General features: G+C 42.8%; 1 protein-coding gene across 2 annotated transcripts; it reads right to left on the reverse strand.

Annotated features, from left to right (window-relative positions):
* Nucleotides 1-332: 332 nt before the first annotated feature.
* Nucleotides 333-25,814, reverse strand: trappc8 (trafficking protein particle complex subunit 8). Of its 2 annotated transcripts, XM_041040108.1 has the most exons (30): nucleotides 25,495-25,814; nucleotides 20,829-21,038; nucleotides 18,220-18,303; nucleotides 16,905-16,994; nucleotides 16,611-16,785; nucleotides 16,289-16,442; nucleotides 15,533-15,623; nucleotides 14,465-14,727; nucleotides 13,903-14,018; nucleotides 12,662-12,812; nucleotides 12,414-12,514; nucleotides 12,015-12,120; nucleotides 11,445-11,576; nucleotides 10,780-11,004; nucleotides 9,879-9,984; nucleotides 9,550-9,744; nucleotides 9,121-9,293; nucleotides 8,924-8,998; nucleotides 8,486-8,591; nucleotides 7,331-7,488; nucleotides 6,663-7,096; nucleotides 6,248-6,404; nucleotides 6,049-6,145; nucleotides 5,325-5,393; nucleotides 5,169-5,227; nucleotides 4,708-4,914; nucleotides 4,203-4,304; nucleotides 2,651-2,790; nucleotides 2,426-2,515; nucleotides 333-2,082 (listed from the first exon to the last, which is right to left on the reverse strand). In XM_041040108.1, the coding sequence occupies exons 1-30, from the start codon at nucleotides 25,649-25,651 to the stop codon at nucleotides 1,848-1,850; spliced, it is 4,458 nt and encodes a 1,485-aa protein (XP_040896042.1). In that variant the 5' UTR covers nucleotides 25,652-25,814; the 3' UTR covers nucleotides 333-1,847. The 2 variants fall into 2 exon arrangements, with proteins under 2 accessions (XP_040896042.1, XP_040896043.1); XM_041040109.1 differs by lacking the exon at nucleotides 18,220-18,303 and having other exon boundaries at nucleotides 25,495-25,813.
* Nucleotides 25,815-27,115: the final 1,301 nt, after the last annotated feature.

Raw genomic sequence — 27,115 nt, forward strand, 5'->3', positions numbered from 1 at the left:
CTCAGATCATAGTCTACCACTATTGTGATACATTTTGGTTGGATAAGTAATAAGAAATGTATCTGAGGTCATTTACAGAGTGTTTCCGTGACACAAGTTTTTAAGTTAACGCTGTGTTTAAAGTTATTCTAGGTGACCACTTGCTTTTCACTTCCAAGATGACGTGGTGGCCTGACACCTGACTACGACCCTTACATTGGTTTCTCCTTGAATTTTTCACCCCTCTGGATGTATTGTTCTGCCACTATTTTTTTTTTTTGGTTCAGACACTCTCACATTTTGTTCTATTGCAACTTGTTTCCCTCCAACTTGAATCCCTCCCTCCCTCCCCATTAACACATCCTGTTAGCTCTCTCAGTGAGTGAGTGTGTCCCAGAATGTTCACTCATAACTGAGAACTGATTGGATCATTCCAGGAAGTGATCCAGTTATAAAGAGAAATTCTGCAAATTCTGCTTGAGCAATACAGAATCACATGATCTATATACTGAATACTAAACATTGCTGGTCTAGACATTAACAGTACAGTACAAGTTTGCTACTTTGTCGTTATTAGCCAGTAAAGTACCCGTGATGTGTGAGTATTAAATTCTGTAGTGTAGGACGCTGGAACCACCAGATTCCCAGAGAGAATACAAGTGTGGACACAGGTAAGTATCGACACCTGTAATGTTGTGAACTCTGTTGCCTGAGACAATAATTCCAACACACATTTGCTACCAGTGTCTTTTTTTTTTTTTTTTTTTCCACAGCATGTTTTCTGTTTATATACGTTACACGGATCTGACACTGTCACAGCACTATACTCCTGTTCAGATATCAGTCTCTCACAATACATACAGACTCATTAGTTACATTTTTATTTTCTATTTACATCCACTTTGTTATATAAATATAATACATAATTTTCAGAAAAGCTGTCAAGTCAATGCATACAAGAGCCTGATCACAATACGGTGAGGTTAAACAGAATGGGGGGGGGGGGGGGGGGGGGTAATGGGTTTAATGGGGGTATAATGCTGATTGGATTGGGTGGACTTTACAAAATCAACTGCGTGCACATGAGGACATGGTAGTGTCTGGTCCTGACAGAGTGAAAATCACACAGAGAACGGGCATTAAGCTGTCAGCCTTTCAGCTTAGCCAGGTCTTCAGGATTAGCTGGAGGCTTCACAGCAGCGGGCTCGATGAAAAGGCTGCTGGGTGGTGAGATGTACAATGCTGAGGATGTGAACAGCTCGTTACAGATGCTCAGGAATTCCACGTCTGATTTCTCCAGAGCTCAGGGTGATCTGCAGATGGAAGCTGTTAGACAGAGAGCAGGCAGCGTCATTCCACAGAGGGTGGAACTAAAGGCCAGTGTAATGCGACTGGACCAAACATACACAGACTGATGCTGATGCAAGCACCTGTGCTCGCATCAGCATCAAGGTTTTAGATCAGAGTCAACATTCTGGTCTAACACCAGCAAAACCCATTAGGATCCAAACACAGGTGGGTGTTTGAGATGCTGGTGACAGGGGGGAGCGGGCGGGGTGGGGGAGTGCATGGTAGAAGGGTGAACCTGTGTGATGATGATGATGATAGGTATAGAAAAACTAACGTGCAGGTGAGACTCTTTGATGCTTGGCTGATGAAACTCAGTAGTTCGGAGGTCCATGTACTGTCTGACCACTTCACCTGTAACGTCTACGAACTGTAGCTGTTTGCTTTAAATAAACGTTTTTCTATTGTACTAACTGATACAAAACACCTGCGTCCTGTTCAGAGTAGCTGGTGGACTCTGGTCATTGGTTTCTGTGTCCACAGAGTCCAGACCCTTCTGTCTGCCGGCCATGGCACTCCTCTCAGGCGTTGTTGATGATTATGAGAGCAGGACTAGCTGTCTGCTGACTCGTCTCACACATGTTCCCCTGCTTGGCCGGTTTGGCGAAGACTCGCGGCGTGTTAAGGTTGTAAACTCCTGCCTGGAGGAAACAGGCTCGCAGAGTCAGGCAGAGCACCTCCTGAGGCTTCAGCTGCAGCTTGTACTGGGTCTGACCCACCCAGGTGAACGAGCTGTGGACCTCCAGAGACTCTGAGCTGAAAGAGGCACGATGGAGGGTGATGTTAGAACAGATGTTTACTTAAAACTATTTAATGAATGAATATTTGATTGTGATTGTGTGTAACTGTATGTTGTTGATGGGGATGCCTCTGGTTCTGTGTGGAACAAATTCCCAAGAAAAAAAAAACCTGAAAGTAGAGTGGTTTTTTTCCCATCAGGTAATCACATCTCTTCATTTTGAAAGGCTGGATTTCAAGGTTCCACTGTAAGAGACGGGGATTTGTGTGGCTGTTCCCCGTCTCTTACGGATTCGTCTCTGGAACCGTGTCAGGAGGAATCACATTATACATCACATACATCATCTGTCCAGAAACGTACCTGTTGCTTTTGTGCCGTAAATCAATGATGACGTCCACCAGAGCCAACGAGCAGTTGGACAGAGTCAGAGTCACAGGAACCAGACAGAGACTGGAGACAGAGAGAGAACAAGCTTCACTAACCACTTCCTTACAGAGGTCACCTTCACTACCTTCAACCAAAGATGCTGACAGTTCCACTGAGTTAGAGCCACTCAAAGCTGTACTCTGAGGCTGAGGCTCTCACCTATTCTGGACAAACGGATGTGTGTAGGTCTCAGGGTAGTGCAGGTTGGTTTTGATGAGCTGGGACAGCTCTGCAGAGGGCAGGACGACAGGAAGAGGCAGCTCTGATTTAAACTTCAGCAGCACCATCTCCTGAGCTTCCTGAAACAAAAACACACACACTCAAAGTTACATCGCACAACACTTTAACTCTGACATCATCTCTTTTTTATGACTTCTTCAAGTCCCTTTTGAATCTGTACTGAGAGACAAAGCATCTCATCAGATGTTGAGTTTAAAGCATTTTAAATTTAAATGTACTCAGATAAACCAAACTATAATCAGAAGCAGGAAACTCAGTTCAGGGATCTGTCTATGCTTTGAAGGAATAAACTAGACCACGATCAGACCACAAGTGCCAAAGAGTGAAACGGCTCTTTTTATCAGCTGTGTGGTCACTGGGTGGCCATGGATGGAACAGGACATGTCTGTCCAACTGAATAGTTGGACAGTAAATTCATGTTATTTCAGTCATGCACTTTACTAAGGAGCATATCCCAATATATGTCCTTCAGCAATGATTCATGATCAGACTATGGCAGCTGCTTATCTCAGCAAGAAATTTCTGAAGACTTTTACCTTTTAGACCCATTTATCTGCTAGTGGAATTCAGAAAAGAAGGGATGTCCTCACAGCACCTCCTCTTTATTATTTGAAAGATTTCAGTGCCCAGCAATTATAGCAGGAATTCTTAATGTGGAAACATTACTATTATTTGTCTGGTCGCTGATTCCAAGTCTAACACCATGTCTACAGAGGAGGTGAAGCATGAGCAGCATGTTAGCAGAACAGCAGCAGCTTCAGTGCTCTGTGTGTGTGTGTGTCTGCACAGGATGTGTTCAGAGATATGTATCAAGTTGTAGGTCACCTGCGATACACAATCACTGCAGCTTTGCGAGCCTACATTTAAGAGCATATAGCACAAATAAAATCCCAACTGTTGAGACAGGTGGACTGATAAGAACAGAAGCATTTCTGTTCCACTAGATGTGAATGAGACAGAAGTCTGCAACTGAAACTCCTCCTATGTGGACACAACAGGAGTGCCTGCAGCAAACTATCTGTAAGGGAACTTGACCAGAGATCTGAAATGGTCCACACAGACAGACATCTTGGTAACAAAGCTGAGAAATCACCTCTCCATAGAGGTCCTAAAGACCTTCTACTCTGGTGCTGTGGAAACCATCCTAACAGTGAGCATCACCAACTGGTTTGGGACCATTGGAGCCCTACACCATCCTCTCCACCCTATTCCTGCTTCTACACCAAGGCAAACAAGAAACACTCATTTCCTAAGGATGGTGACCTCTGACCTCTTCCAGCATATTGTCCTCTGGCTTATTTACAATATCATTTCAGGGTATGCTGTCCAGTGTTGATTCCAACTTGTTTCTTTATGGACAACATGTTATGTAGGACCATGGACCATGTTCTGTATTTTAGATAACAAAACGGTGTCATCTCACCATTCAAGCATGTTAACTGAGCTGCAGAGAGTGTGTGTGATTACTGACCTCTTTGGGAGCCAGAGAAGTGGCCTCTTTGCCGATGGTCTGCAGAGCCACGTGGAGCTGACCCTCGAGGATCAGCTGCTTGTTGTCTTCAACCACATAGGCCTGTACAGACCCACAAATCACACACTGTCAGCTCAGGCACTAACAGTCCATTTTCAGTTTCTTTAAAGTTATTACATTTTTAACTGTGGACAGATTATCAGCATGTAGTTCATGTGTGAAACACTCGACCACAGGGCTGTATTTCTGTAATGCAACATGCTGGTTGAGGACTTTCATAGTGTCTTTTTCCCCAATGGCTAAAAATTTCAAGCAAGATTTGACTAACCTCTGAACTTTGTGGTGCTTTCTGTTTAGCTGAATTATGAATCATATTTTTTTTTTTGGATTGGTTTGGTTTGAATCTAACAAGTGTGTGTTGTCCATGGTCTATACCACATGATCAGGCTCTCTCAGCTTGAAATGTGTCATGGATTTGGTGATCATCTGGCTGCGCTACACGTACCTTCCAGATGACAATTATGTTGAGGTCCAGCTCATTACACTTCTTGACAATGCTTGTGATGTCCGAGGCTCTGTCCTCAGAGGGGACAGGGCCCTGACTCTTGCTGCTGGATGATGTCCTGGATGACGCCACATCCACTCGCTGAGACTCTGAGGTCCGACAGCAGCGGAAGAAGAAATCTCCACAGGGTGTGGAGGAACTGATGATCTGATGAAAGAACGCCAGGATGTTGTGTGAATGCCAACATGACTTAGTATAATTAGGTTATTTTTTTTGCGGTTACTTTGTGTAATTCTGAAGCTGCTACAATCAATATTTTCATATTAACAGTGCATCTTTATAGCATCTTCCAGCTCATTGTTCTGGTTTTAACCTACAACTTTACCTCTCTAGCTGGTGACGTGTTAATGGACAACAGCCTAAAATGTGGTGGCATGTCAGTGTCAGTGCTTTAAATTTACCCGCTCATTTCCCAGATTTAGGTCAGCAAACGTGTATTTCTCTACAGCGTCCGAGGTAGCTGCAGAAAGACAAAACGGGCAAATCAGCGCTTATTGACAACTGTAAATGGAATCAAAGCAGACGTGATGTTGGTTTGTTGTTTCTGTATGACTGACCTTGGTGGGGCTTGCATCGCGTGGCCCTGAAACACAGCTTGGCTCTTTCTCTGCTGGTGAGTTTACAGTCTGGAAGTGAAGAGAGCAGACAGAGAGAAGAGCTCATTCATACTGACATCCAACAGATGTGGCTGAAAGTTCAGAAAGAATAGTAAATAAGCGGACCTTTGAGTTTAGATTCATCTATCGTACATAGATTATGAAACGTATTATGGTGGTTTTCAGGATTTCAGTTGATCTGTGGTCATTCACTTCCCCCACCCAGACCCCTCGTGTCTGAACTATAGGCCATCACAGCCACCTTGAGAAGCTATGTGACATGTAAGTGATAGACTTCTGAGCTGATTTTGGAAGAGTTTTTTTTTTTTATGTAATGCTCTGTGTTGTTGAAATTTGTCAGGAAAAGACAGTACACGGGGAAAGCTTCCCTGTTCCTGATGTTCACGATACAACTGAGTTACAACAGCCATGGAGAAATGGTGAAAGACAAGAGTCGTCTAATATTAAAAACAAAAGGCAAAAGTCATGAATTTAGCACAGACTGCTGCTCATTTGTCACCTGGCTGTTCTTTTATGTGCTGGTCAGATATTTACTATTAAAACAGAGACCATAGCTGCATTCACCACTCCACACATAGCTGTGCACAATACAGAATAAAAGGATATACTGAAATAGAGCATGGAAGAAATAAAGCACAGATAACTCAGAGTGCCACACACACACCTTTATCCCTGGCTGGGTTGATGCACTTGTGGAGGCGCCAGTGTTGACTGCTGCTGGACACCTGGACAATGTGGAACTCACGCACCCCAGACTCACTCTGAGAGCCAAGAGGCAAATTAAAACACCGTTTGATTAGTGAGCAAAAACATGACGTACTCTAAGTGTGCACCGGAGGTGAAGGGCAGTCTGTGTATCTCACCGTATTGATGTTCTCCACATCAATGAAGACCAGCGTCCCAGCGCCGCCTTTATCATCCAGACTGTGATGTGGAGGGACGCTGCTGCGGGAGGCGGACGCCTGCACACTCAGAGACCGACTGGCACAGATGAACACCGTGTGACGTAACACCCGATGACTTCATGTGAAAGAGAGAAAGAGTAGGAGAGATGATGAAGATCAGGTGTCTAAACATGATGAGCAGACTGAGCTGCACTCACTGCTGGGTTAGTGCAGCATCAATGGAGACACCTCAGCTTACACCCAGTGCAGCACTAATGATTTTATCATTGAACTGTTATGTTAAGTTTACATTTTACGCTTTTTTTTTCTATTATAAATTCAAGTGTGTGTGCGTGCAATGACACACAGGGTCTCCATTTTGATCATGTTTTACCTGATTTTGAGTCCTTTCTCTGTGCTCTCATAGTAGAACAGGAAGTTGATTTCATGGACTCCCTCCTGGTCTGGTCCTCTGAGCCAGAGAGGCAGCTGGGTGGACTCCCCTGGTTGTAGTGTGTTGCCGTTTATTGGGATCTCCATGACACTGGACAGCTGGCTGAAATCATCAGCTGAAACCAACACCTCAGATGCCACTGAGCCCGGTTGGGTGGGAGTGGCCAAGGTTTTATAGGCCGAGCAGTTTTCAGCTGAGGTCGGGCTGAGCGGCGTACTGGGTGTCGTGGCCTGGCTGCCGAAGGTGAAGAAATCGGGGTGTGTGGACGCCACGCGCAGGCCGCACAGAGCAACACTGCTGACGTTACAGAATTCAACGTAGGCCTTCCTGATCTCACCGCACAGCAGAGCAGTGGGAAACTGAAGGAAAAAGACCTGACACACAGACACACACGCACAGACAAGTGGATAAACAAGGAGCACGGGCAGAACTGCATTACCTTTTATTTACCATTTTTCTATTTTGTTTTGGTGATGCCACAGAAGAATTTCTGGAAAGTCCAGAATTTGCTATCCAGGTAAAACTCCCATCAAATTCAAACTCAATTCAAGATTCTAGCGATGAGTTTTAGAGCACTGCAGGCTGAGGCACCATGCAGACAGTGGTACCTCCATCAGGGGCATGGATGGTATTATAATGGGATCCAGGCGTCGATCAGGACCGTGTCGAACCAACATCTTGTCCTCTTTGGTCTGGTTTAGTCGTGGACCCTGGATCTTCAGGTCCTGTCTTCCACGAACCACTATCATGTCCCTCATCTGCTGACCTGTAGGCAGGAGGAAACCCACACTGAGTGCTAGAGCGACGGCAAAACATGAAACAAATGCAACACAGTTTTTCTTCCTCATGCTCTGAGCTTCAGCACATGCCATCTGATATGAAATAATGGAAACTACAAGTGCCAAGAAACTGTAAGAGATACAGCCCTTTAAACACATAGTGTCCAATATGGACACATTGGACACATGGCTACTAAATGATTTTTGGGCAGTGGTGTGTTGTTTGGGTCATGAACAAAAGTGCTCACATGTGGCTGTCTGAGGTGACTGAGGTGGAGCTGTATAATATGAGGAGTACAAAGAGTTTGCCAAAATTCTGGTACAATCCAAAAAAAAAAAAAAAAACCACACACACACCACAGGTGAGCACAGGAAATCCAATCTGGTAGATGGAGCTCAAATCTTGGATGAGCAGAAAAACCATTTGCATGGTGAAGAGAAGCTCATTTATGATTGTACAACAAGTCAACAAATGCTCTCCAGGATGTAGGCGTACATGTTTCCTTGGCAACAACCAAAAGAAGACTTCATGTCCAAAACCTCAGAGGATTCACAGGCTGCAGATTCAAAAACAAAAACATCCACAAGGATAAAGGAGCAACTGTGATCCAAAGCCTGCACCTCATCTGTCAGACATGGTGGTTCTGTTATGGCTCAGTCAAGTTTGGTTGTTAATGGAACTGGCACACTGGCATTTATTAATAATTTCACTGCCGACAAAAGAAACAGGATGAACAACCAAATGCACCAAAACCCATTAGACATTTGATCATTCAGCAGGGCAATGATCCTAAATATACAACCAAAACAACCAAAGAACTTTTCTGATGATTTCTGACTGAATGTGTATCTGTCCAATTAGCTTTGAATCCCTAAACTTCAGGTACAATGAGTTAATAAGACTATATCTCCTACGCAGTTCTTTCTATATTGAAGTAAACCCACTCAGATAAAAGCTGAGACTTGGCACTTTGTGTGCATTACCATCTGTGCTGGGAGCCATCTCGCCGGAGGAGGCTTCAGCCAGGTTGTACACCACACCGACAATGTTCAGCTGCCCAGTTCTGTGTGGCAGCAGCCTGAGTCGGGCCTGAGATCAAACATCAGAATGACTGTTAATAACACAACATAGTTGGTGGAGATTTAAAAGACTTCAAATTTCACAGTCATTTTAATGGTCTTTATGCATTTTACTGGACAGCATGAGCAGGTTAACAAAATCTTTTGCTTGTATGGCAGCCTTAGCACATATGTATATGCACTGGAGTAATCAGGTTTACAGTCAGAGTGAAAGAACAGATCATTACATTTAACAGTATGTTCTTTAAGTCAAAATAACTTACTAAAAATGACTGCACATGTTTACTACAAATGATCAAACACTCCACAGTTCATCTTCAGAGAGTCGTGTGAGCACCTTACCATTTTGGTCTCCTCTGGACCCATATGAAAATCGAGGATGGTCTCAGTGGTGACAATGTCATCTTTCTGTGCCACCTGTAAGAGGAAAGAGGTATGAAAGAAGCCATGAACATCTTTTCATCATCAGTTTTGGTTTGCACTGCATCTATCCATCACACTGAACAACAAACACAGTATCTTGAGGGAAATGTGCCCACCCCAAGAGCCAGGGTCTCCTCATTGGTGACGGCCTCTCCTGCCTGCTCTTCAGTGGTCTTCTCCTTTGATGGAGACGCGCCATCGGTAGTGAACCTCCAGAGGAGCGAGAGGTTGGACAGAGCCAGAGAAACCTTCAAAGGGTTCCTGAATGTCACCTCCACTATGATTGGCTCTGCAGAGACAGGGGCAGAAAGACAGCTGCATGCTGAGCAGGCGCAATACACTGATAGGTTAACTCATGCTATGATTCTCTATACTACAACAAGACATGTCTAGTCTAAGGTAATCTTTACTATGGCAGCAGAACATATTAACTCCTGACTGGCTGTCAAGCATCCACTGAAACTGTAAGTCAGGTTACCTGGTACTTAGGTATAGACTACTAATAAATAATAGTCTAGGTACTGTGTCTGCTGAGAGCCTCTTACCCTCCACCACAGCCAGTGGGTGGCGCAGGTTGTCTGTCTGGCTGTTCAGGCAGCACTGGGTGGGCTGGAAGTTTACTGGGACAATGCCCCGGTTGGCAGCGGCCACAAGCTGCTCCTCTAGGTGGCACCACATGGATGCCAAATCCTGGTCATACTCCTGGTCCAGGGACACATGAGTGGCTGCCTGTTTTTCCCCTGCACATATCAGATAATCAGAATCAAAATCTGATTGTGTGTAAGAGTGTGAAAAACCCTGAGTGTGTGTTAGTCCTTTTGTTTAGATAAAGTCAGGTTTGGAAGAGATCAGAAGTTATGAATCAGGGCGTTACCTTCAGCAAGGCGGCGTTCGTGTCCGAAGTAGACCCTTGTGGCTGAGCTGTGGATGCAGGGCAGAGGCAGCTGAGGGAGGCTGACTTCATTTCCCCCTATCACGCTCTGAAAAACACACACAGAGCATAGGTACTTGTGTGTGAACTTGCTCTCGTTTGCTCCCTGAACTCACGTAAGAGGAAAAAAAATATATAACTATGTTACTGATATTACTGTGTAAAGGACTTGATATATTCTGGGATTTATTTACCACTATGCTGTGATTTAATTTGATATCTGGTTTCTTTGTGGTAAAAGTTGCATTTCGGTGGAGTAATGTACATTTCTGCATGTAAATATCTGCTAAAAGCACTAAAATCCAGTCTGTATAATATAAGTATATCCCAATATATTTTACCACATATAGTTTTTTCGTGATATGTGATTGACCAGCTCCAAATTCATGTTACCAGGTCACACTGTCATTGTTTTTACTTTGAGACTCATTAGCTTACACAGAGAGGTGATCTGCTTGTTAGGGATTTTACCTTTTGATACTATTGTCTAGTAAACAACACATCAACCTAAAGTGCTTTTCATAAGACATAAACAACTCAAGATGTAATTCATGGACATGTAATCAGGATATATATATAAAAAAAAAAAAAAAATACACACCACTTCTTTGACTCCAAAACTTCAATTTCATCAAACCACTTAGAGGCTGTAGATGACCTCAGTCACTGTATAAATCTGTGACTGGTCCACATAACTATCATGGTAAGATTTTTCATGACTTCCTTAATCTCAGCCGGAAGATGCATGTAGACGTTGAGCAGAAGAGGTTTGGGAAATGGAGCCAGTAGAGTCTATCCTGTGGTGAGAAGTAGTGAATGCACACAGGTTCCAGACTGTAGTTACCTTATAAACATAGAGATACTCTCTGAGAAAGGCGCCCTGCTGTGTGGCCGTCTGTCTGCTGTCATTGTTCAGGATCTGTCTGAAGGCTGTTACAGCGTTGTCTGGCTGGCGGAGTGTGAAAGACTGACGGCCGATTGTGAAGTTGATATGGTCCTCTGCCAGAGACCAGCCCCTGTCCTTGTACACCTGCATGGCTTGGCAGTAACAGCGCAGTGCGTGCCTCCTCTATTTGAAGGGACACCAGAAAGGACAAGGGACAGAGAGAAAGAAGAGGCTGTGAGGAACACAATGCAACCACCCTAGAGCCGACAGTGAGGAGGGAGAGGAGAAGAAGAACAGTTTTATTTGTCAGCCCATTGGTCAGATTTCATGACGGATCACTTAACCCACAACTCACCTTCTAGCTAAATAAGCTTGACCTGACCTGTGTTGATCCCACAGCCATAAAAGTGATATATAGATTAAAGATGTTACTAACATACACAAAAACAAGCACAGTTATGAGAATTGTGAAGTGTTAATGGGGACAAAAGGAGGGTTAACACCCACTTTGTCCCAGACAGGAACATCACCTCATACACAGGTATAAACTACAGCTCCAGCCATGGACCTGGGCACCAGTATTAAACCAGACCACATAGATGAGTGATGGTGGAAAGGCTCACCTGTCCCGCTTTGCTGAAACGATGACCAGCCAGGATCATATGGAAGGCAAACTTGCGCACCATGGGGTTACGCATGTTAATAAAGCAGTGGGCCGCCTGTTCCAACAGCAGAGCACTACGCAGGTCAGAGTCCTGGACAAGTAAAGTACAGGTGCAAGCAGAATGAATCCACTGCAGTTTCACATGATAATTTTACTTGTATGAATTAATCCACACAGCACTCTGGCCATTATTCTCATCTGCAATAAGTGCTAACAGGTATTTATCTCTTACTTGGTGACCATCAATTTTTACTTGTTGTGCAATGCATTGTGGGATATATTCTCAGTTGGACAACACTACAGAACTCCTAACGTGCTGCATAGTCTAATGGACTATTAAGTGCAAGTAAAAAAATGTGTGGAAAAAATACATCTATCACACAAGAAAATGCAAGTTTCACATGTGTACAAGAAAACTACTGTAGTATGGTGTGCATGTGTCCCTATTTCCATGAATGAGGAGACAAGCATGCACCCTGGGACATTTCCAGACATACAACAGGACTGAAAACGATGTGGGTTTCCTCACCTCGCTTGTCATCTTAATGAGGAGAGTCGCAGCCTCTGAGTATTTTCCTTGGCTCTTGAGTATTTCAGCGCTGAGTAAAGCACATCGCTCAGCCAGCACCATGTTCCTGTGGAGGTCAGAAGGAAGAGGAGCTGTCAGGTGAGCGAATGTTAACAAGCTGCCATGGACACAGAGAGGAATTTCTGAAAAGATAAGCTCTGTGTCTGTGGCACATGACAATAGATAATAATAAGCACCTGAAACTTTTGTGAGGGTGCACAAAGAAATATTTACTCTGGTGAGTCTCTAAGTTTTAGTGATAACAAAAGATCTGTTGGTTGCTGAAACCACAGAACAACAGCATATCTAAACAACTTCTTTAGACTGAAACAGCAGACAGAAAAAAAAAATATCTCATACTTGCAGACATCTCTGTACGTCTGTATTGCAGTGTCCATGTAGTGTGCTGGATATGGTCTGGGAGCTCCTGTCTGCAGAAAGGCCGCCACTGCTGCCATTTCCTACAGAAGATGGCAGGATGAACGGACAGAACATGTGGACAGATGTAAATAGGACAAGAGAAGGTGGGCAGAACAGAGGGACTGACGAAAATAAACAGCAAGTGAAACTCAACAAACAGAAGATTAAAAGAGTGTGATTGTTCTCACCAGTGCCCCTGCAGCATAGAGCATGGCCTGGTCTGACAGGAAGTCTTTCTTAGCAGTGTGGTAACAGCTGTAGGCCAGCTCGTAGTGCTGAACCAGGAAGCACAGGTCGGCCATCTTCCTGATTTGCAACTCAGGGGCTTCTGGGGGATATCTGACATCACAGATGTGAAACATCAAACCACCAATGTACAGCATATAGCATTTATGGTGCATGTGTGATTAGGGCTGAATGATTTTAGGATTTTAGGAAAAGATCTAATTGCAATGGTTTTCTGGCAGATATTGCGATTTCAATTTGATTCACGATTTATTTCAAACCGAGCTTCAGTGCAATATTCACAATGTACAGTAACATTTACAAACATGACAGAAAACTACATCATACCATTAAAAGATTAAACGCCATTACTCTAATGCAAGAAGAAAAACTAAAGTTAAGAATTTATTTCAAATACATTTGTTAACAAGAAACATGCAGGTGCATTCTCTAAAGTCCTTGACCAATGGCAGGTATTAAAAATGAAGAACTAAAAAAGCCATCTTTGACTGTCTTAACTTAAAGTAGTGCAAAAAAAAAAAAAAAAAAATCCTTAACTGTGTTAAGTTAAAAAAGTGAAACATCCCAGGCCACACTCTCCGGTGTGGTCAATGAGAAAGTATGCTGTCAGCATGCAACGACTTTTCAACTCAAAGTTGTGATTTACGAAATGCACAGTCAAACTAAGATACGGCTTGGTCATTCTGCTCGACCACATGTCAGTAGTTGTGGCATAATGCTCCACATTTTTCAGCTCCGTTACCACTTTTTCTTTACACTCACACGTACAGCTGTGGGATGGCAACCTGCAGCTTCAGACCCGAAATGCTCCCAAATGACCGACGTGCTGTTTTTCTTTGGGGATTAAATGCTGTAACTCCGCTTCTGGTCCAGCTGAAGCCATTTCGCTAATGAAGCAGCAGGTGGAGCAGGTTATACTGATTGCGTTAGCCTGACCTGTGCACGAGCAGCAATGCCGCTTCTGATTGGTGGGCTCGGCAGGTAGGGAGATGGCATGTATGTGTAAAATAGCTGTCACAGCAGATCCTGGGTCAGTCAGAAGCACTGCAAAAAACCTTTGGCGATCACATGATCATGTTGTCTGAAATCGCAATTTCTATCAGAAGACGATAAATCGTTCAGCCCTATGTGTGATGCACGTCTTATATAAAGTATGATGAGGGTGTAGTGGCAGGGAGCTTACAGAAGGCCACATGTGCTCTTTGGTTCACTGATGCTCTTCTCTGGAGCCTTCCCTCCCCCGAACCACTTCTTGGTCGCAGTGAACAGAGACCGACTCAGACCTTTCCTGGAGACCAGCTGTGGACAGACAGGCAGATCATGTGTCTCAGTGCTGGGAGGATGTTGGAGGTTGTCAGGCTAAAACAGCAGCAGTCCAGCTGAGTCCAGCTGAGCTGACTGTGCCACAGCTAGTTTTGCTCTCACAAGCCACTGATTTAGTCAGCTCCTTCTAATTATTGAAGCTCAGGGTTCTACTTCAATCACGATCTACATCAGTACTTCAATAAATCCTCCTTCATGAATGTTAGAATGAATGAAAGTTATAGCTATTTACAGCTGGACCAAACTATTTATTCTGTTATTGTTCTCTGTCTATCTCTGTGAATCACCATGGTAATAACTGAACATATTTCAGGAAAAGCTTTTTAAGTGTGGAGATAGTTTTAGTGATTCAGACACAACGCTCATTTATCACAGTCAAAAGTCGGTTTAAATGTATCCTGGGTCAAGACTGTGAGTTGTACCTGGTCGTTGAGCTGTCTGATGTTCTTCTCTATGTGCGGCAGGAGGCCTCTGAAGGTAAACTCCTGGACGAACTGTCTGATGTGGTCATGGTCATTCAGGGTCAGACACGCCCCGTGGCTCCCTGCTCCTCCCGCCGTACTCTCGGGGTCTCTCGCTCCTTTCTTCAGCTCGGTGTTAACAGCACTGAGGGTGTGCAGGCTCCCCGAGCTGCTTGCCGCGTCCAGCTTGAGAGGATGGCTTTCCAGGCTGTTGGACACTCCATCTGGGAGGAAACAGTGTCAAAACTAAGCACAACACAACACAGTGACCTTTGATCTTCACCTGCTTTATCAAAGCTTTAATTTGTCTCAGTAACCAAACAACTCTGTGCAGATGAATCAGAGGATTTGACACAAACCATTACGTGTTACTCAATGTTGTTAAGGGGCTCCTGGTGAGGCACCATATGATCATTTAGTCACTAAGGAAAGACAAGTGATGGACATCCATTTGCCGTCAACCTGACAGCTAATCAAGTCTCATCAAACAGCCTTGAGTATTGTGTGACTAACACCAACACATTTTTGGCTAAAAGCCTCCGTCAGTCTGTTGGTTTTGGTATCAGCCAAGAAATGTTACAGAGCCTTATTTTCTTGGCAGCACAATGATGAGTGCAATCAGCGCTCTGACAGTGTGGTCGTTTCCTGACTTTGAAAGCTGCTCTGTGTGTCCCTCTGGTATTTTGGTGCCAAGAACAAAGAGAGCACAGTGCACAGGTGGGAGGAGAGGCACAAACGTGGGGGGTTTATTCAAATGAGGCAGTGCGAGGACAGTCACTGGTGTTTTGGTGGAAAATGTGTCTTGGACTTTGTGCTGAGAACAGACATTTTTAAGACAGTTTTATTACTGTCATTGTCATTGTTAGTCATTTGTACCAGTGAATTAGGGATGGACAGATCAATACCGCAGGGTCAAAACGTTGATATTCGATCGACTTTTTTCAAAAAACAGATCATAAAATTGACTGCATATATATATATATTTAAATATAAATATTTCAAGTTATTAGGGCTGTAGGATTGACTGACCTTTCTCTGCTGAGTGATGGATGTCCCCTTCAGCTGCACTGATACTGTTCTCAACAGCAGCATTATTCACCGTCACATCATCCAGCATTTCCTGCAATAAAGGTCACAACTGTTAACACAACAAACATTTTTACCGGTCCACTTAACAGACTAACACTCTGGCTGATTCACCAACCCTGACATTACTGTTGTGACTGAGTCAAAGTACAGATGTTTGGCTTGATCATGGCTCAAACACAGTTGCCCCCTTCAAAATATGAAGGTAGTGTGTGTGTGCATGTGGAAGTTTTTCAGTCTCAAAACACAAGTGTAAAATACAGTGGCTTAGGAAATTATCCAGACCTTCACTTCACATTTTACTCTGCTGTAGATTCAATTTTAAATGAATAAAAGTGTCATTTTAGTCTATCTATATATATTAGTCTATCCATAAAGGCAATAGCAAAAGTCTACAAATTTCTGCACTTCAGCACAAAAAAAAAAAAACAGCCACTAAGTCCAAGGAGATCTCTGTAGCCCTCTGTGATAAAACTGTGGCACAGGCCACAGGCCATAACAGGCCTCAATAAAGAACTGAGTCGGAACTGGTCAGAGCTGAGCTAGAAAGACAGCAGCAGGTCACTGTAGGTAGGCTTTCTCACTATCGGTCCAACTTTAGCTCTTTAGTGGTTCTCAGCTTGTGAATTTTGTTGGTGTTAACCCATAACACTGGACCATGCTCAGTCACTACGTGTGTGAGGAAGCTGCAGTGCTTACCTGGTTATGCAGGTTGGTCCTGTGCAGGTACTGACTCCAGGGGTCTGGGATCTGTTCATCCTCTTCAGTTGAGAAGGTGCGAGAGTTCATTTTCAACAGATAGCAGCCCTGAGGACCATACCTCTGCTTCATTTCCTCATACACCGCATCCGCCCTGGAGAGGAAGGAGGAACACTGATCAAACATCTTGGCTAATGCCAAGAAAATAATGCTCATGTTACACAGTCTTAGATGGTGAAAGGTTATGTTGTAATACACCACAACACAAACTGGCAGCTCTGCACAAATCTGTACATGTGCTTAGTAAAGCTTCTTTCAGTACCTCTGTTCATCCCCCTCACTCATGTCATGCAGGAGGACGTAGTACTTGAGCGTGTTGGGGATAAACCACTTGGGGTTAGTGTATTCTCCACTGTGCTGAATCCTGTGCTGCTCCTGGGAAAGCTTGAGGAACTGCTCCACGGGGACTGCCTCAGTGGAGGACACCACCAGCAGGCCTGTCAGAAGCAAGGACGTCAAGGACACACAACTCTAAACCATGTGGATCCATCAGAGAACAGCAGATATGCTGAACTGACCCAGGTCTATGGAAGCAAAAAGACTACTACAAGGATACAGGCGAGGTAGTGATTGAGGAACTCGTGGTCGGAGGCAGGCATCGATTGCAGGAAGTTCTCCCTGTAGGCTTCAAACCAGGGCGTGGTTGCTGGAAACACAAAGACAAAATGAGAAAGAGGATTTCATCCAAGAAACATCCATCATTGTTTTAATAATGTCCTTCCTTGTCTAACAGGAAAAATTATTCAAAACCATTGTTTTAGTTTCTGATTGTGTTGAAAAAACACACATCTAAATGACACATACATTAAGTAGCTGTGTCACATTTTCACAACGTGTGTCTGCATCTTAGGATTTATTTGAATGGTTTTTGTTTGTTGAGAACTGACACACTTCCAGCTAAATTTGGTGCAGTGTATGTGTTGCTTCCTGCCCATTCATCTTGGTGTCCAAAAGTCAGAGGGGGGGATTTAACCAGCATGCATTGCTTATCTGGCACAGTGTCAGTCTTGATGCTAACACAGGATGGTGCCAAAGTAACACATTTTCAGATCCTCCAGACCTTGGCTGCGTGTCATTTCTCATATCTCTCTCCCTCTCTCTCTCTCTCTCCCCATTTCCTGTCCTCTCCACTTTCTACCTGATAAAGGCATAAAATGCCAAATAATAATATTGGCCATGATAATCTGCAGAGTAATGGGGGAGGTTTTGCTCATATGTGATCAAAACTACAATGAGAGATTTCTCATACGTCCCCCTTTCCTCTGTAATTGGTGACGCCAATACTGCATCTGCTTGATTTTGGACACGGGGAGCTGTCACAAACCTATACCCAGTTACAAAGAACTTAACAACTGAGGAGAAAATGAAAAGATCATCAACACGGGGAAATGATGAGTGATCAGTTATTTGAGATGAAGTTATAGACGGTGGAGTCAATGGGTCAATATAAAAAAATAATACAATCAGGTAAATTGTCAAACAACCTAAATATATTTTTTTCCATCACCTGATATTCAATCCAGAAAAGAGTGTGTGCGCCTGGTCAGAAGTATGCCTAGGGTGTGCATTTCCTCACTGCACATTCTTTTAGAGATACTAGTTGATGTGTGGGAAACAGCATATGCATGTTTTAGTGTGTAGGCATAGTTTGGACATCAGGCCACAGGCTGAAAATAACCTGTTATTATTTCATATTTCTTCATATATACAAAAAAAAAAAAAAAAAAAAAAAAGACCCCACCACCTTTTCACAAAAAGCAGAGACACCCACAAGACAGTGCAGCTACTGGAAACTAGAGGGAGAGGAGCAGGGCAGGTGTGGAGCTGAGAGGACTATGACTATCCACACATGAGCCATGAGACAGTGATACCTGTGCAGTGCTGGGAGGTGCTGACTTCCAACAGTGTTTCTCTCCAGGCACTGTACCATGGGGTGCTAGCTTTAAGAGAGTGATCTGATAGGTGGAAGCAGATAGCCAGGGCTAATGTTAGTAACATCTCATTTCTGTGAAGGTCTCCTCCAATGAGGTGTCCAAATGATGTCTTCTGTAGGAACCAAGTGGGCTTAGGGGTTGAGACCTACAGACAGGCTGGGGGAGTCAGTGTCTGATATAACTGATAATAAGCTGTTAGTGAATAAGCTGAGTTGTTATGGCTTTGGACCATCTGCAGCTGCATGAACAGAAAGTTGTGTTACTAACAGGATACACAGGGGATGTTAGTGACCGTTATTCTGATCCACGTGCAGTAAAGTGAGGTGTGCCTCAGGGAAACTTCAATGTTTACAAATGATTTGCTATTCATTTTGAATAATGCCAGAGCTGCAGTGTGCACATGATTCCACAATATACACACTATTAAACTATATACACCCACCACGAGAGAACTAGAAAAGGTCTTAAGTGAGGAAGTGACAATATGGTGTTTGGTTCAAAACACTATAAACCACTATAAAAAATTCATACCTAGCAATTGAGATAAAGAGCTGGTTCAAGCATAAGTCATCACGAGATCAGAAAAAAGCGAGGCTAGCTCTAATGAATAACTGTTTGTCCTGGTTAAGTAGAAAGAAATAAAACGTGCTGCTCCTTACTTTGTTTTCTAAGACATATCATCACAAACCAATCCCCAGAGGTACTCTGTAGGAACCGTTCTTTTCAGACAGACATCAATATTTTATGAGGCAGTCGTCTGAGGGCAGAACGGTAACTTATCAAGCAACGGAGGCAGAGAATTCACTGACAGGCTTTCTGACTGTGGAAAGCACAAAAACCTGCTTTAACAGAATGTTAAGAATGTATTTACACAGGCGATGAAACAGCCAAACACAGTCTTAGTGTTGGTCCTGAAGGTGTGATCTGATGGAGAGAGCTTTTCATTCCACCTTATTTTTGTTACAGGGGGTGTTTGTTGATTTATTGATTACTTCAGTTCTGTAAGGGGTGATAATATTATGTAGAGCTATCTATAGTCCTGGATAGATGTTTAAATTGTTGTTGTTACCATAGTTAAAGCAGACGTAAACAAATGTATAGAGTAATGCCAACCCAGGACTTTACAGCATTTGCAGACCAGCATTTGGACAGGTACACATTTGTGTTCTTCAGGCTCCGAGCTTCAGCATATTCCATTTGAAATAAATTGATGGAAACTAAATTAAAGTGCCAAGTCTCAGCTTTAATTTAAGTGGGTTTACTTCTATATAGAAAGAACTGTGTAGGAGATACAGCCCTTTTAACACCTAGTGCCCAAAGTTTAGGAGTTCAAAAGTAATTTAACAGATATGCATGAAGTCAAACAAAATCATCATATTTAATATTTTGTTTAAAATCCTTTACAGTCATTGACCATCTGAAGGTGTGTGATCTCCCAGGTCTTCACTTCATCCACCTTCAGGTCTTACTTGGTGTGGGGTCTCTCTGTCTTTAGTCTGGTCTTCAGCAGGTGACTGACTCAGTCAAAGAGTCATGATGATCCACCTCTTTATCCTGAATAGCTCTTTGGTAGTTTCGGTTGGATTAGAGTTGCTCCTTTTTCCATCATTTTGACAGAGGCTGATTTTTTTTTGTTTCATCAGTCCACAGAACTTTGTTCCTCAGCTCTTCAGGTTTCTTTTTGGATGTTTTTGAATCTGCAGCCTGTGAATCATCTGAGGTTTTGGACATGAAGTCTTCTTGTGGTTGTTGCCAAGGAAACGTACGCCTACATCTTGGAGAGCATTGTTGACTTGTTGTACAATCATGAATGAGTTTCTCTTCATCATGGCTCCTTTATCCACCAGCTTGTTCACAATGTTCTAGTTTTTAGCTTCTTTCAAATATTGAGTCCTAATTACCTAAATTAAAGCTGAGACTTGCAACTTTAATGTAGTATCCATTATTTTATTTCACAATAAATGTGCTGAAGCTCAGAGCCTGAAGTACAAAAGATGTTTAGCTGTCCATGTACTTACAGTCTGGACTCTTCACTTTACCCAGTAATGAAGCCCCAAGAAGATTACATTGCCTTTCACCATACAAACTAATTACAATTAGCTCCAACTCAACCTGCTACATCAGTAAAATGCTGCCTCCACATTAATGCATGAGTCGTAGTAACCCAAAACGATAACAGATCATCACATAGCATTCACAGGAGCCGGGTTTCTAAATTAAGAGTACATTTTTCTGACACTCTTGTATAATTTGGTTTTGTCTATAAAGGAGAAACCTTGCTGACTAGGCAATTACAATTAGCAACAAAAAGTTTAGTGTTACAGTTGCAGTTAGAATTGTCTTTTTGATCATCAAACATGTTTATTCTTCCAACTGCAATGTCCCTCAGTACATATCTTGGTCAGAACCCCTTAAAATCTAAAGAATCCTTATCTAAAATGTCTATATTAGGTGTACTAGTTAAAAAGTTAACACTGGCTATTATATTATCAGATTTCCTAAACCCTCACATATAGAATCAAACTTCTGTCTCTATCAGTCCTTACCACTGAAGTTGAGGTCATAGTCTCCTGCTGTGATCACATTAGTCGCAGCGCCCTCTTGTGGCTGACAGGATAACACCACTTCATTGAGCAGCTGGCGCTGGGTGGGGCTAAGTGCAGTAGACGCTGTGTTTGGGCTCGTCACCACATTGTTGACACAGATACGCAGGTTTTTCACGACCTGCACCTGGTTGTTCGGGTCCCGGATGTGACCTAGAGAAGACAAGAACAAAACTGTTCAGTCATTAAGAACAGTAAATGGCTGCAGTGCATCCACGCTGTCCCTAAAGCAGTCACACAGTGTGACTACATGGCTGTGGTCTGGACGACAAAGTAACAAAACAGTAAGAAACAGTATCAATAGGCAGGACCAGTATGTAATGCTGAAATGATGCTGATGACAGAAAATTATCGACAATAATTTGATAACCATTATCAAACCATCTGTCACATGACAGTTCCTTGCAAAGATCATAATAGCCAAGCAAACTCCATTCTCTGATGAAGAGTGTGAGATGCAGCTGAACGCTCAAGATAAAAGTCAGTACAATTTGCTGCTTTTTTCTAAATATTTTTCTAAAGCCACATTGGGCTTTGAGAAACTTCTATAGGCTAAATCATTAATAAATTAGCTGAAAAAAGAAACAGAACAGATGAAAATAAAATAACGTTAGTTAGGTTTAGGAACCTGCAGCAGAATGATAAAACCATTAAAAAGGCCATACCAAACAGCTTCACAGAACTACCCTGGATTATTCACAGTGATACAGGCCTTACCACTGCACGGTTATAATCATCAATATCCTTAAAATAACATTTTAATGCTCATTATGACCATTTAATATTTTCTCTGGTGAAAATTTGAGAACATGAGGACATTTACTTTTCAAAACTTATGAAATATGATTAATTGCAAATGAATATAGGGCCACATGGAGAACTGCCATGTCTGGCCAAGCACCCATAAGATGATGGGACAGACAGCAGAATGTCACAGACACAAATGAGTTATATTGTCAGTGTTATAGTTATTATCATCCACTATTATCTTACCACAGATGTATCAGTATTGATGTATGCAGTGTGCTGGTCAGTAACCACTAAGAAGTTGCAGTACAGAAATATTAAAGATATGTTTGAGGTCATTTGGAAACAGTTTATTATGGTACAATTAGCTAAAACTATCGCAGTCCAATGCAAGAGCATTGTAACAAATCCTACCTTCATGAAGGTTATAACGTTCAGTGGCTGTTTTAGGGACCTGACCATTCAACTATATGGTCCTTTGGAGGGTGTGGTTTGTGCTGCTGCTTATAAAAGAGGACAAAATATTTGAAACATCTCCTAGTATAACACAATAAAATTCAACAGCAGCACAAAATACAACCTCAAACTAGAACATTTCTGGAGCTTGGTGAGTATCCAGGATAATCAGCTGTCAGGTGCTGGGTATTTGTACAAGTGGGTGTGATGGAGCACTCCTCCAGAGGTACCTGTAGGACTATGGGTAATGTTATTTGTGGCACTGGAAGTCCTACTAACACCTCAGGCTGTGTTGTGGGTGATAATATAGCCAGTACCAGTACAAGTGCTGATGGCAGTAACTGAGGTTCAGAGACACACAGTCATGTTTAAATCACTACAGAGGACATCACAGGGACTTACACGTCCTGCAGACTCATCCTAACCCTGACTGTTCTATTACAGGTACCAAAGCTTTGTCAATATCATCATCAACAGCTGTGCTGATCTGCCTTAAAGCTGCTGTTTGGTATTTCCTGCTGAGAGAGGACAAGATGGCCAACAGTGAAAATGGACCCTGTGAGAGGAGGCCATGACTGCCATGAGACTAAGACTTAATTAATCTAATTAGCCAATCAGAGTCAGAATTATCCACTTCTGCCCAGAAACTGCTGAGCCAGTGGTTGCTATGGTGACTGGTGCCCCTGGACCAGAATCTTAATACACATACAAACCACTCTGTGTCCCGAGCGGACAACAGCATGCAAGCCACAACTTGTCATCAAAAATTCCCTGATAGATTGAAAACTACAAGTCCTATCAACAAAGTTTTTTCGGCATGAGCATCACAAGGCTTCAATGAAGACACTGATGTATTAAATATGTCCCTACTGTTTACAGTATAGGAGCTAAAGAGCTGAGTTTAACATGGCAGTCTATCGGTTTTAATCAGCGCACTCTGTGCTTGGAGGGGATTTATTTAAAAACCACAAGTCATGTGATAATGAGAGTAACATGGGGTGAGAGAGGACACACTTCTCTGAACAGTGTGAGCAATACACACCCATTATTAAGAAAAATTTGACAGTTAAAAAAAAAACTGAGATTTCATAAAAACCATGCTAGGTATCAAGTTTCAACCATGTTTCTATGTGATGGTATGACAAAGAAATATTGTTCCAAAAGGGGAGAATTGGATCATTTTCTCAATGACCTCCCACTGACAGCAAATTTTTCACAGTTTCACAGAGACCTTTAGTCTAATAACAGCTAATAAAAGAATAAATGTGTGGTCGAGGGTAACTTATCAGTCAGAGAGGCTGAATACATTCAGCTTTTATTACAGGTTGTTCTTATAGGCTGCAAACAATCTATAATAGATGTATCCACAATCAGGACATCACTTACTTAATTCTTTAGTGAATCAACACAAATGTTTTGCTAACAAGTGGAAAGTTAGCAAAAGATTTCATAGAATACCATCTGATGTGAAGCACTGATAGTCTAAATATCTGAAAGATTAATAATTAAAACTACTGTCCTGTTTTATTACTTTCCACTATTCCTATATTCGAAATATTCATCAATGTTTTGAATTTCTTTAGTTTGAAAGGAACAGACCCATTTTATATACAGCGGACTGATACGATGGCTGCCTTACATTATGAAAAATCTAGCATGTACATGTGTGTTTCTGTGACTTCCTGTACAGGCTAGCAGCGGGATGTTTGAGTCTTTATTTTTTCCTTTAGTATATAGAGCTGCGGACCTCTAAATGTATTTGGACTATTGGGTGTTAAGCACCAGAGGCCTCAAAAGTGCTGGGTGCAATAACATGTTATGCTCATATCAAGTGGATGAACATGATAAATTATGAAATCAATTTGTATTTTTACTAAACTGTGGTGATGCTACATGTGTATTATCACAGTCAAAAGACAAATGTATCCCTCCTCATATGTGAGTTGTAGCAGTGACAGCAGTAGGTACAAGATGTGAGATGATAAAAGTATTTAAATCACAAGGAACCATCTTACATGGGATCCCTCCAGCTGCAACACCCATCAACATGTTGACCTGCTGACCCATGAGTACTCAGTAGTCATTACTACATTATTACATAAGTACTCAGTACTCATGAGTTGGACCACACCCATCTTTGGACTCAGCCTTCATTGTGATTTCAACTACACACTTGTAAAGTTTTGTGTTAGTATCTTGCAAGGCTGTGATGCTACTGCAATGACAAGATCTGTCCATACTGGAAGACATACAAACGCCTGTCAAAGTACTCTGAACCACCTCTGTGGTAGTTCCTACTATAGGAGGTGTCTCCAGGACCACATATTGCCATGATGACATTCACACAGACTCACAAGGTGAAAACAACACCTGCCATTCTGCCGAAGCTGGTAGAAATGCAAAACAATGAATAAACTAAAAGAAAGCAAAAGTTGACTGCAGCTGCGAGTCTCTCCACATTCAGGAAATCAGGAGTAGCATCCACAGGCTAACAAGCGAGCAGTCTGCTGCCTGACTGTGGTACACGGACGAATGTGGCGAGAACCCAGGCTCGTATTCCCCAAGTAGGGCAAGTGTCGAGGGCAGCAAGTATGTAGGAGAGCTCAAGTCACTCCTGTCACCTCCTGAATTTCAAAGCTAAACTTTGTCTTGACTTTGCTTTCATTTATATGGCTGCAACCATTCAGAGTACGGATAGGAGAAAGAAGGTGAAAGGTGAAAGACTTTAGAGAATGAGGATATGGATATTTCCTGGAGGCAGCATGCACCAGTGTAAACTGGATTCATATCGAGCTCTCAGAAATACTAACAGAAAAGAGTAGTCTGTTCCTTGTGGACCAGCCCTGGTACAGACTGTAAAGGCTGTTGGAAAATGTCCGTCTTCTCTGCACCTCCCTGTCACAGTCCCCTGCTGCTGCCGCCTCCTGCTCTCGTCCACTAAGGCGCAGTGTTGACAGTGTTGACAGTGGTTTGTGACACGGTTTGCATCTTGGTCTCACTCGGCTAACAAGTTAACGTTACCCTTCGTGTGTGGACCGCAACTAAAGCCCATTAGCCGATTAGCTTGCTTACTACTTCAGCTATTTCTCGTTCGGTCTGATAATCCAGCAACAACAAAATTGTTAGCTGGGTGTCTGACAGTGTGCTGGAGACCAGCTTGCAAAGGCTAGGTGGTCAGGTGTCCCTCGGGCCTCTCAGGTGTCAGGTGCGGACCTCACATCCCCTCCTGTCGGCGCACAGCTGCTTAGTCACAGTCCAGTGTGCTAGCCGGCTGTTAGCGCGGAGCTCACGTCAACGGTAACACATCTCAGGCTAACGATGCTAGCCGCCTGACTAAAGCTCAGCGTGTGACAGCTGTAAGACTGACAGTCGAGGGACATGGTGTTTTCTGAATAGCTCCGCTTACCTTCGGACGTTAGTCTGCAGAAAGGCCTCAGCAGCTCAGCGAAACTCAGGTTGTTCTTACGAGTCACTCTCTCCGCTTCTTCACTACACAAGACGGCCACCATCGGGACAAACGAGTCCTGAACGAACTCCTGAACAGACTGAACACACTGGGCCATGTCGGACCAGCGTCGAAAGCACCCAACACACGGAAGCGAGTCAACTGTCCTGTAAATTTAAGAAACCCTCGCTATTTCATAGCTTAAGACAAGTCCTCCTCTATTTGCAGACAACAGCCATGTTGAATTCGCCAACCCACTTCCTGTGTGGAACTGAGACGGTCAGGTGATGCCTGACACCCAGCCTCGACGAATACTTCCTTTTCCGCTCCTGTGGTTTGGAAACCTGAAGTCGATGTCATCTGAGGCCTGGTGCACAACAAAGCTATAAGAGGTCGTGGTTTACAGTGATTTTAGCGGAGATGGGACGTTGTTAGGCTCGACGTCTGTCTGTTTTATTGCAGGTTTAACTAACTTTGACCCTAACTCTGACCTCTGAGGTGGGATACCCCTGATCAGATCAGCTCTGAGAGTGTTCCCTCTGAGATCAGTGTGTGTGTGTTGGGTGTGATGAATAAATAATAGCCATTATCAATGGAGCCCCGATACTACCATTCACCATGGCAACGGGTAAACAAAGAGCAGAGCCTCCATTTGAATCCAGTGGAGCTGTAAACATCAATGTGTGACAGTGTTCATTTATCTTTACAAAACACAGCAGCAGCAGTGAGAGAGCCTGAGCTGGAGAAAAGAGTCCTGTTATTGTTACCTTGTATTCAGAGTAGTCAACTCATTCATTATTCAGCACTTGAGCACTTGAATTTCCTTAACCTCACACAGATTTGTTATTATTTACAGTGGTAACAGTAAAGTAGGGTAAACATTTCAGTGCAGGCACACTGACAGACTGTCAGCTGTCTTAATGTCCATGGAGTCAAGGTGTTATAAGGACAGACAGTGTGTAGGTTTTATTCTAAGCTGCAGAGAGATCGTCGTCTCTGTCCTCACATGGATGACTGATTTGATTGAATTTAGGCCTTGGGTAACAAACCAATGGTCTATCCCACCGGAGTTCTGATTGTACACTGAGCACAGACTAAGTTAGCACAGTAACTGACCTAGAGTCAAAGTCATCTGTGTTTCTGGAACTGAAAACTCAAAGTTTACCTCGGCCCAGGGTTAACGAACGAGTTCTTACCTAACCTGCTTTCTGGAATACACCTCTCCTATAGAAGTACATGTAGCTCAGTGAAATATGTGATGAAACACAAATGCTACATTGCTCTCCACAATGTAATATATTGATATATATATTTTGGACCCTAGGATTATATTGATTGACTTTAGCTTTCATATTCCTCTTTTATATTTAGTATAGCCTATTTCTAAGGATTCTGTCTGAAAGATTTCCATATATATGGTATATGGTATGTATATATATATATATATATATATATATATATATATATATATATATGTATATGTATATGTATATGTATATGTATATGTGTATGTGTATATATGTGTGTGCTTCACACCTCTACAATGCTTTGAGTGATGTTCTTCAAACTTTGCACACATTAT

The sequence above is a fragment of the Toxotes jaculatrix genome, chromosome 6 (assembly GCF_017976425.1).
Source record: "Toxotes jaculatrix isolate fToxJac2 chromosome 6, fToxJac2.pri, whole genome shotgun sequence".
Classification (NCBI taxonomy): domain Eukaryota; kingdom Metazoa; phylum Chordata; class Actinopteri; family Toxotidae; genus Toxotes; species Toxotes jaculatrix.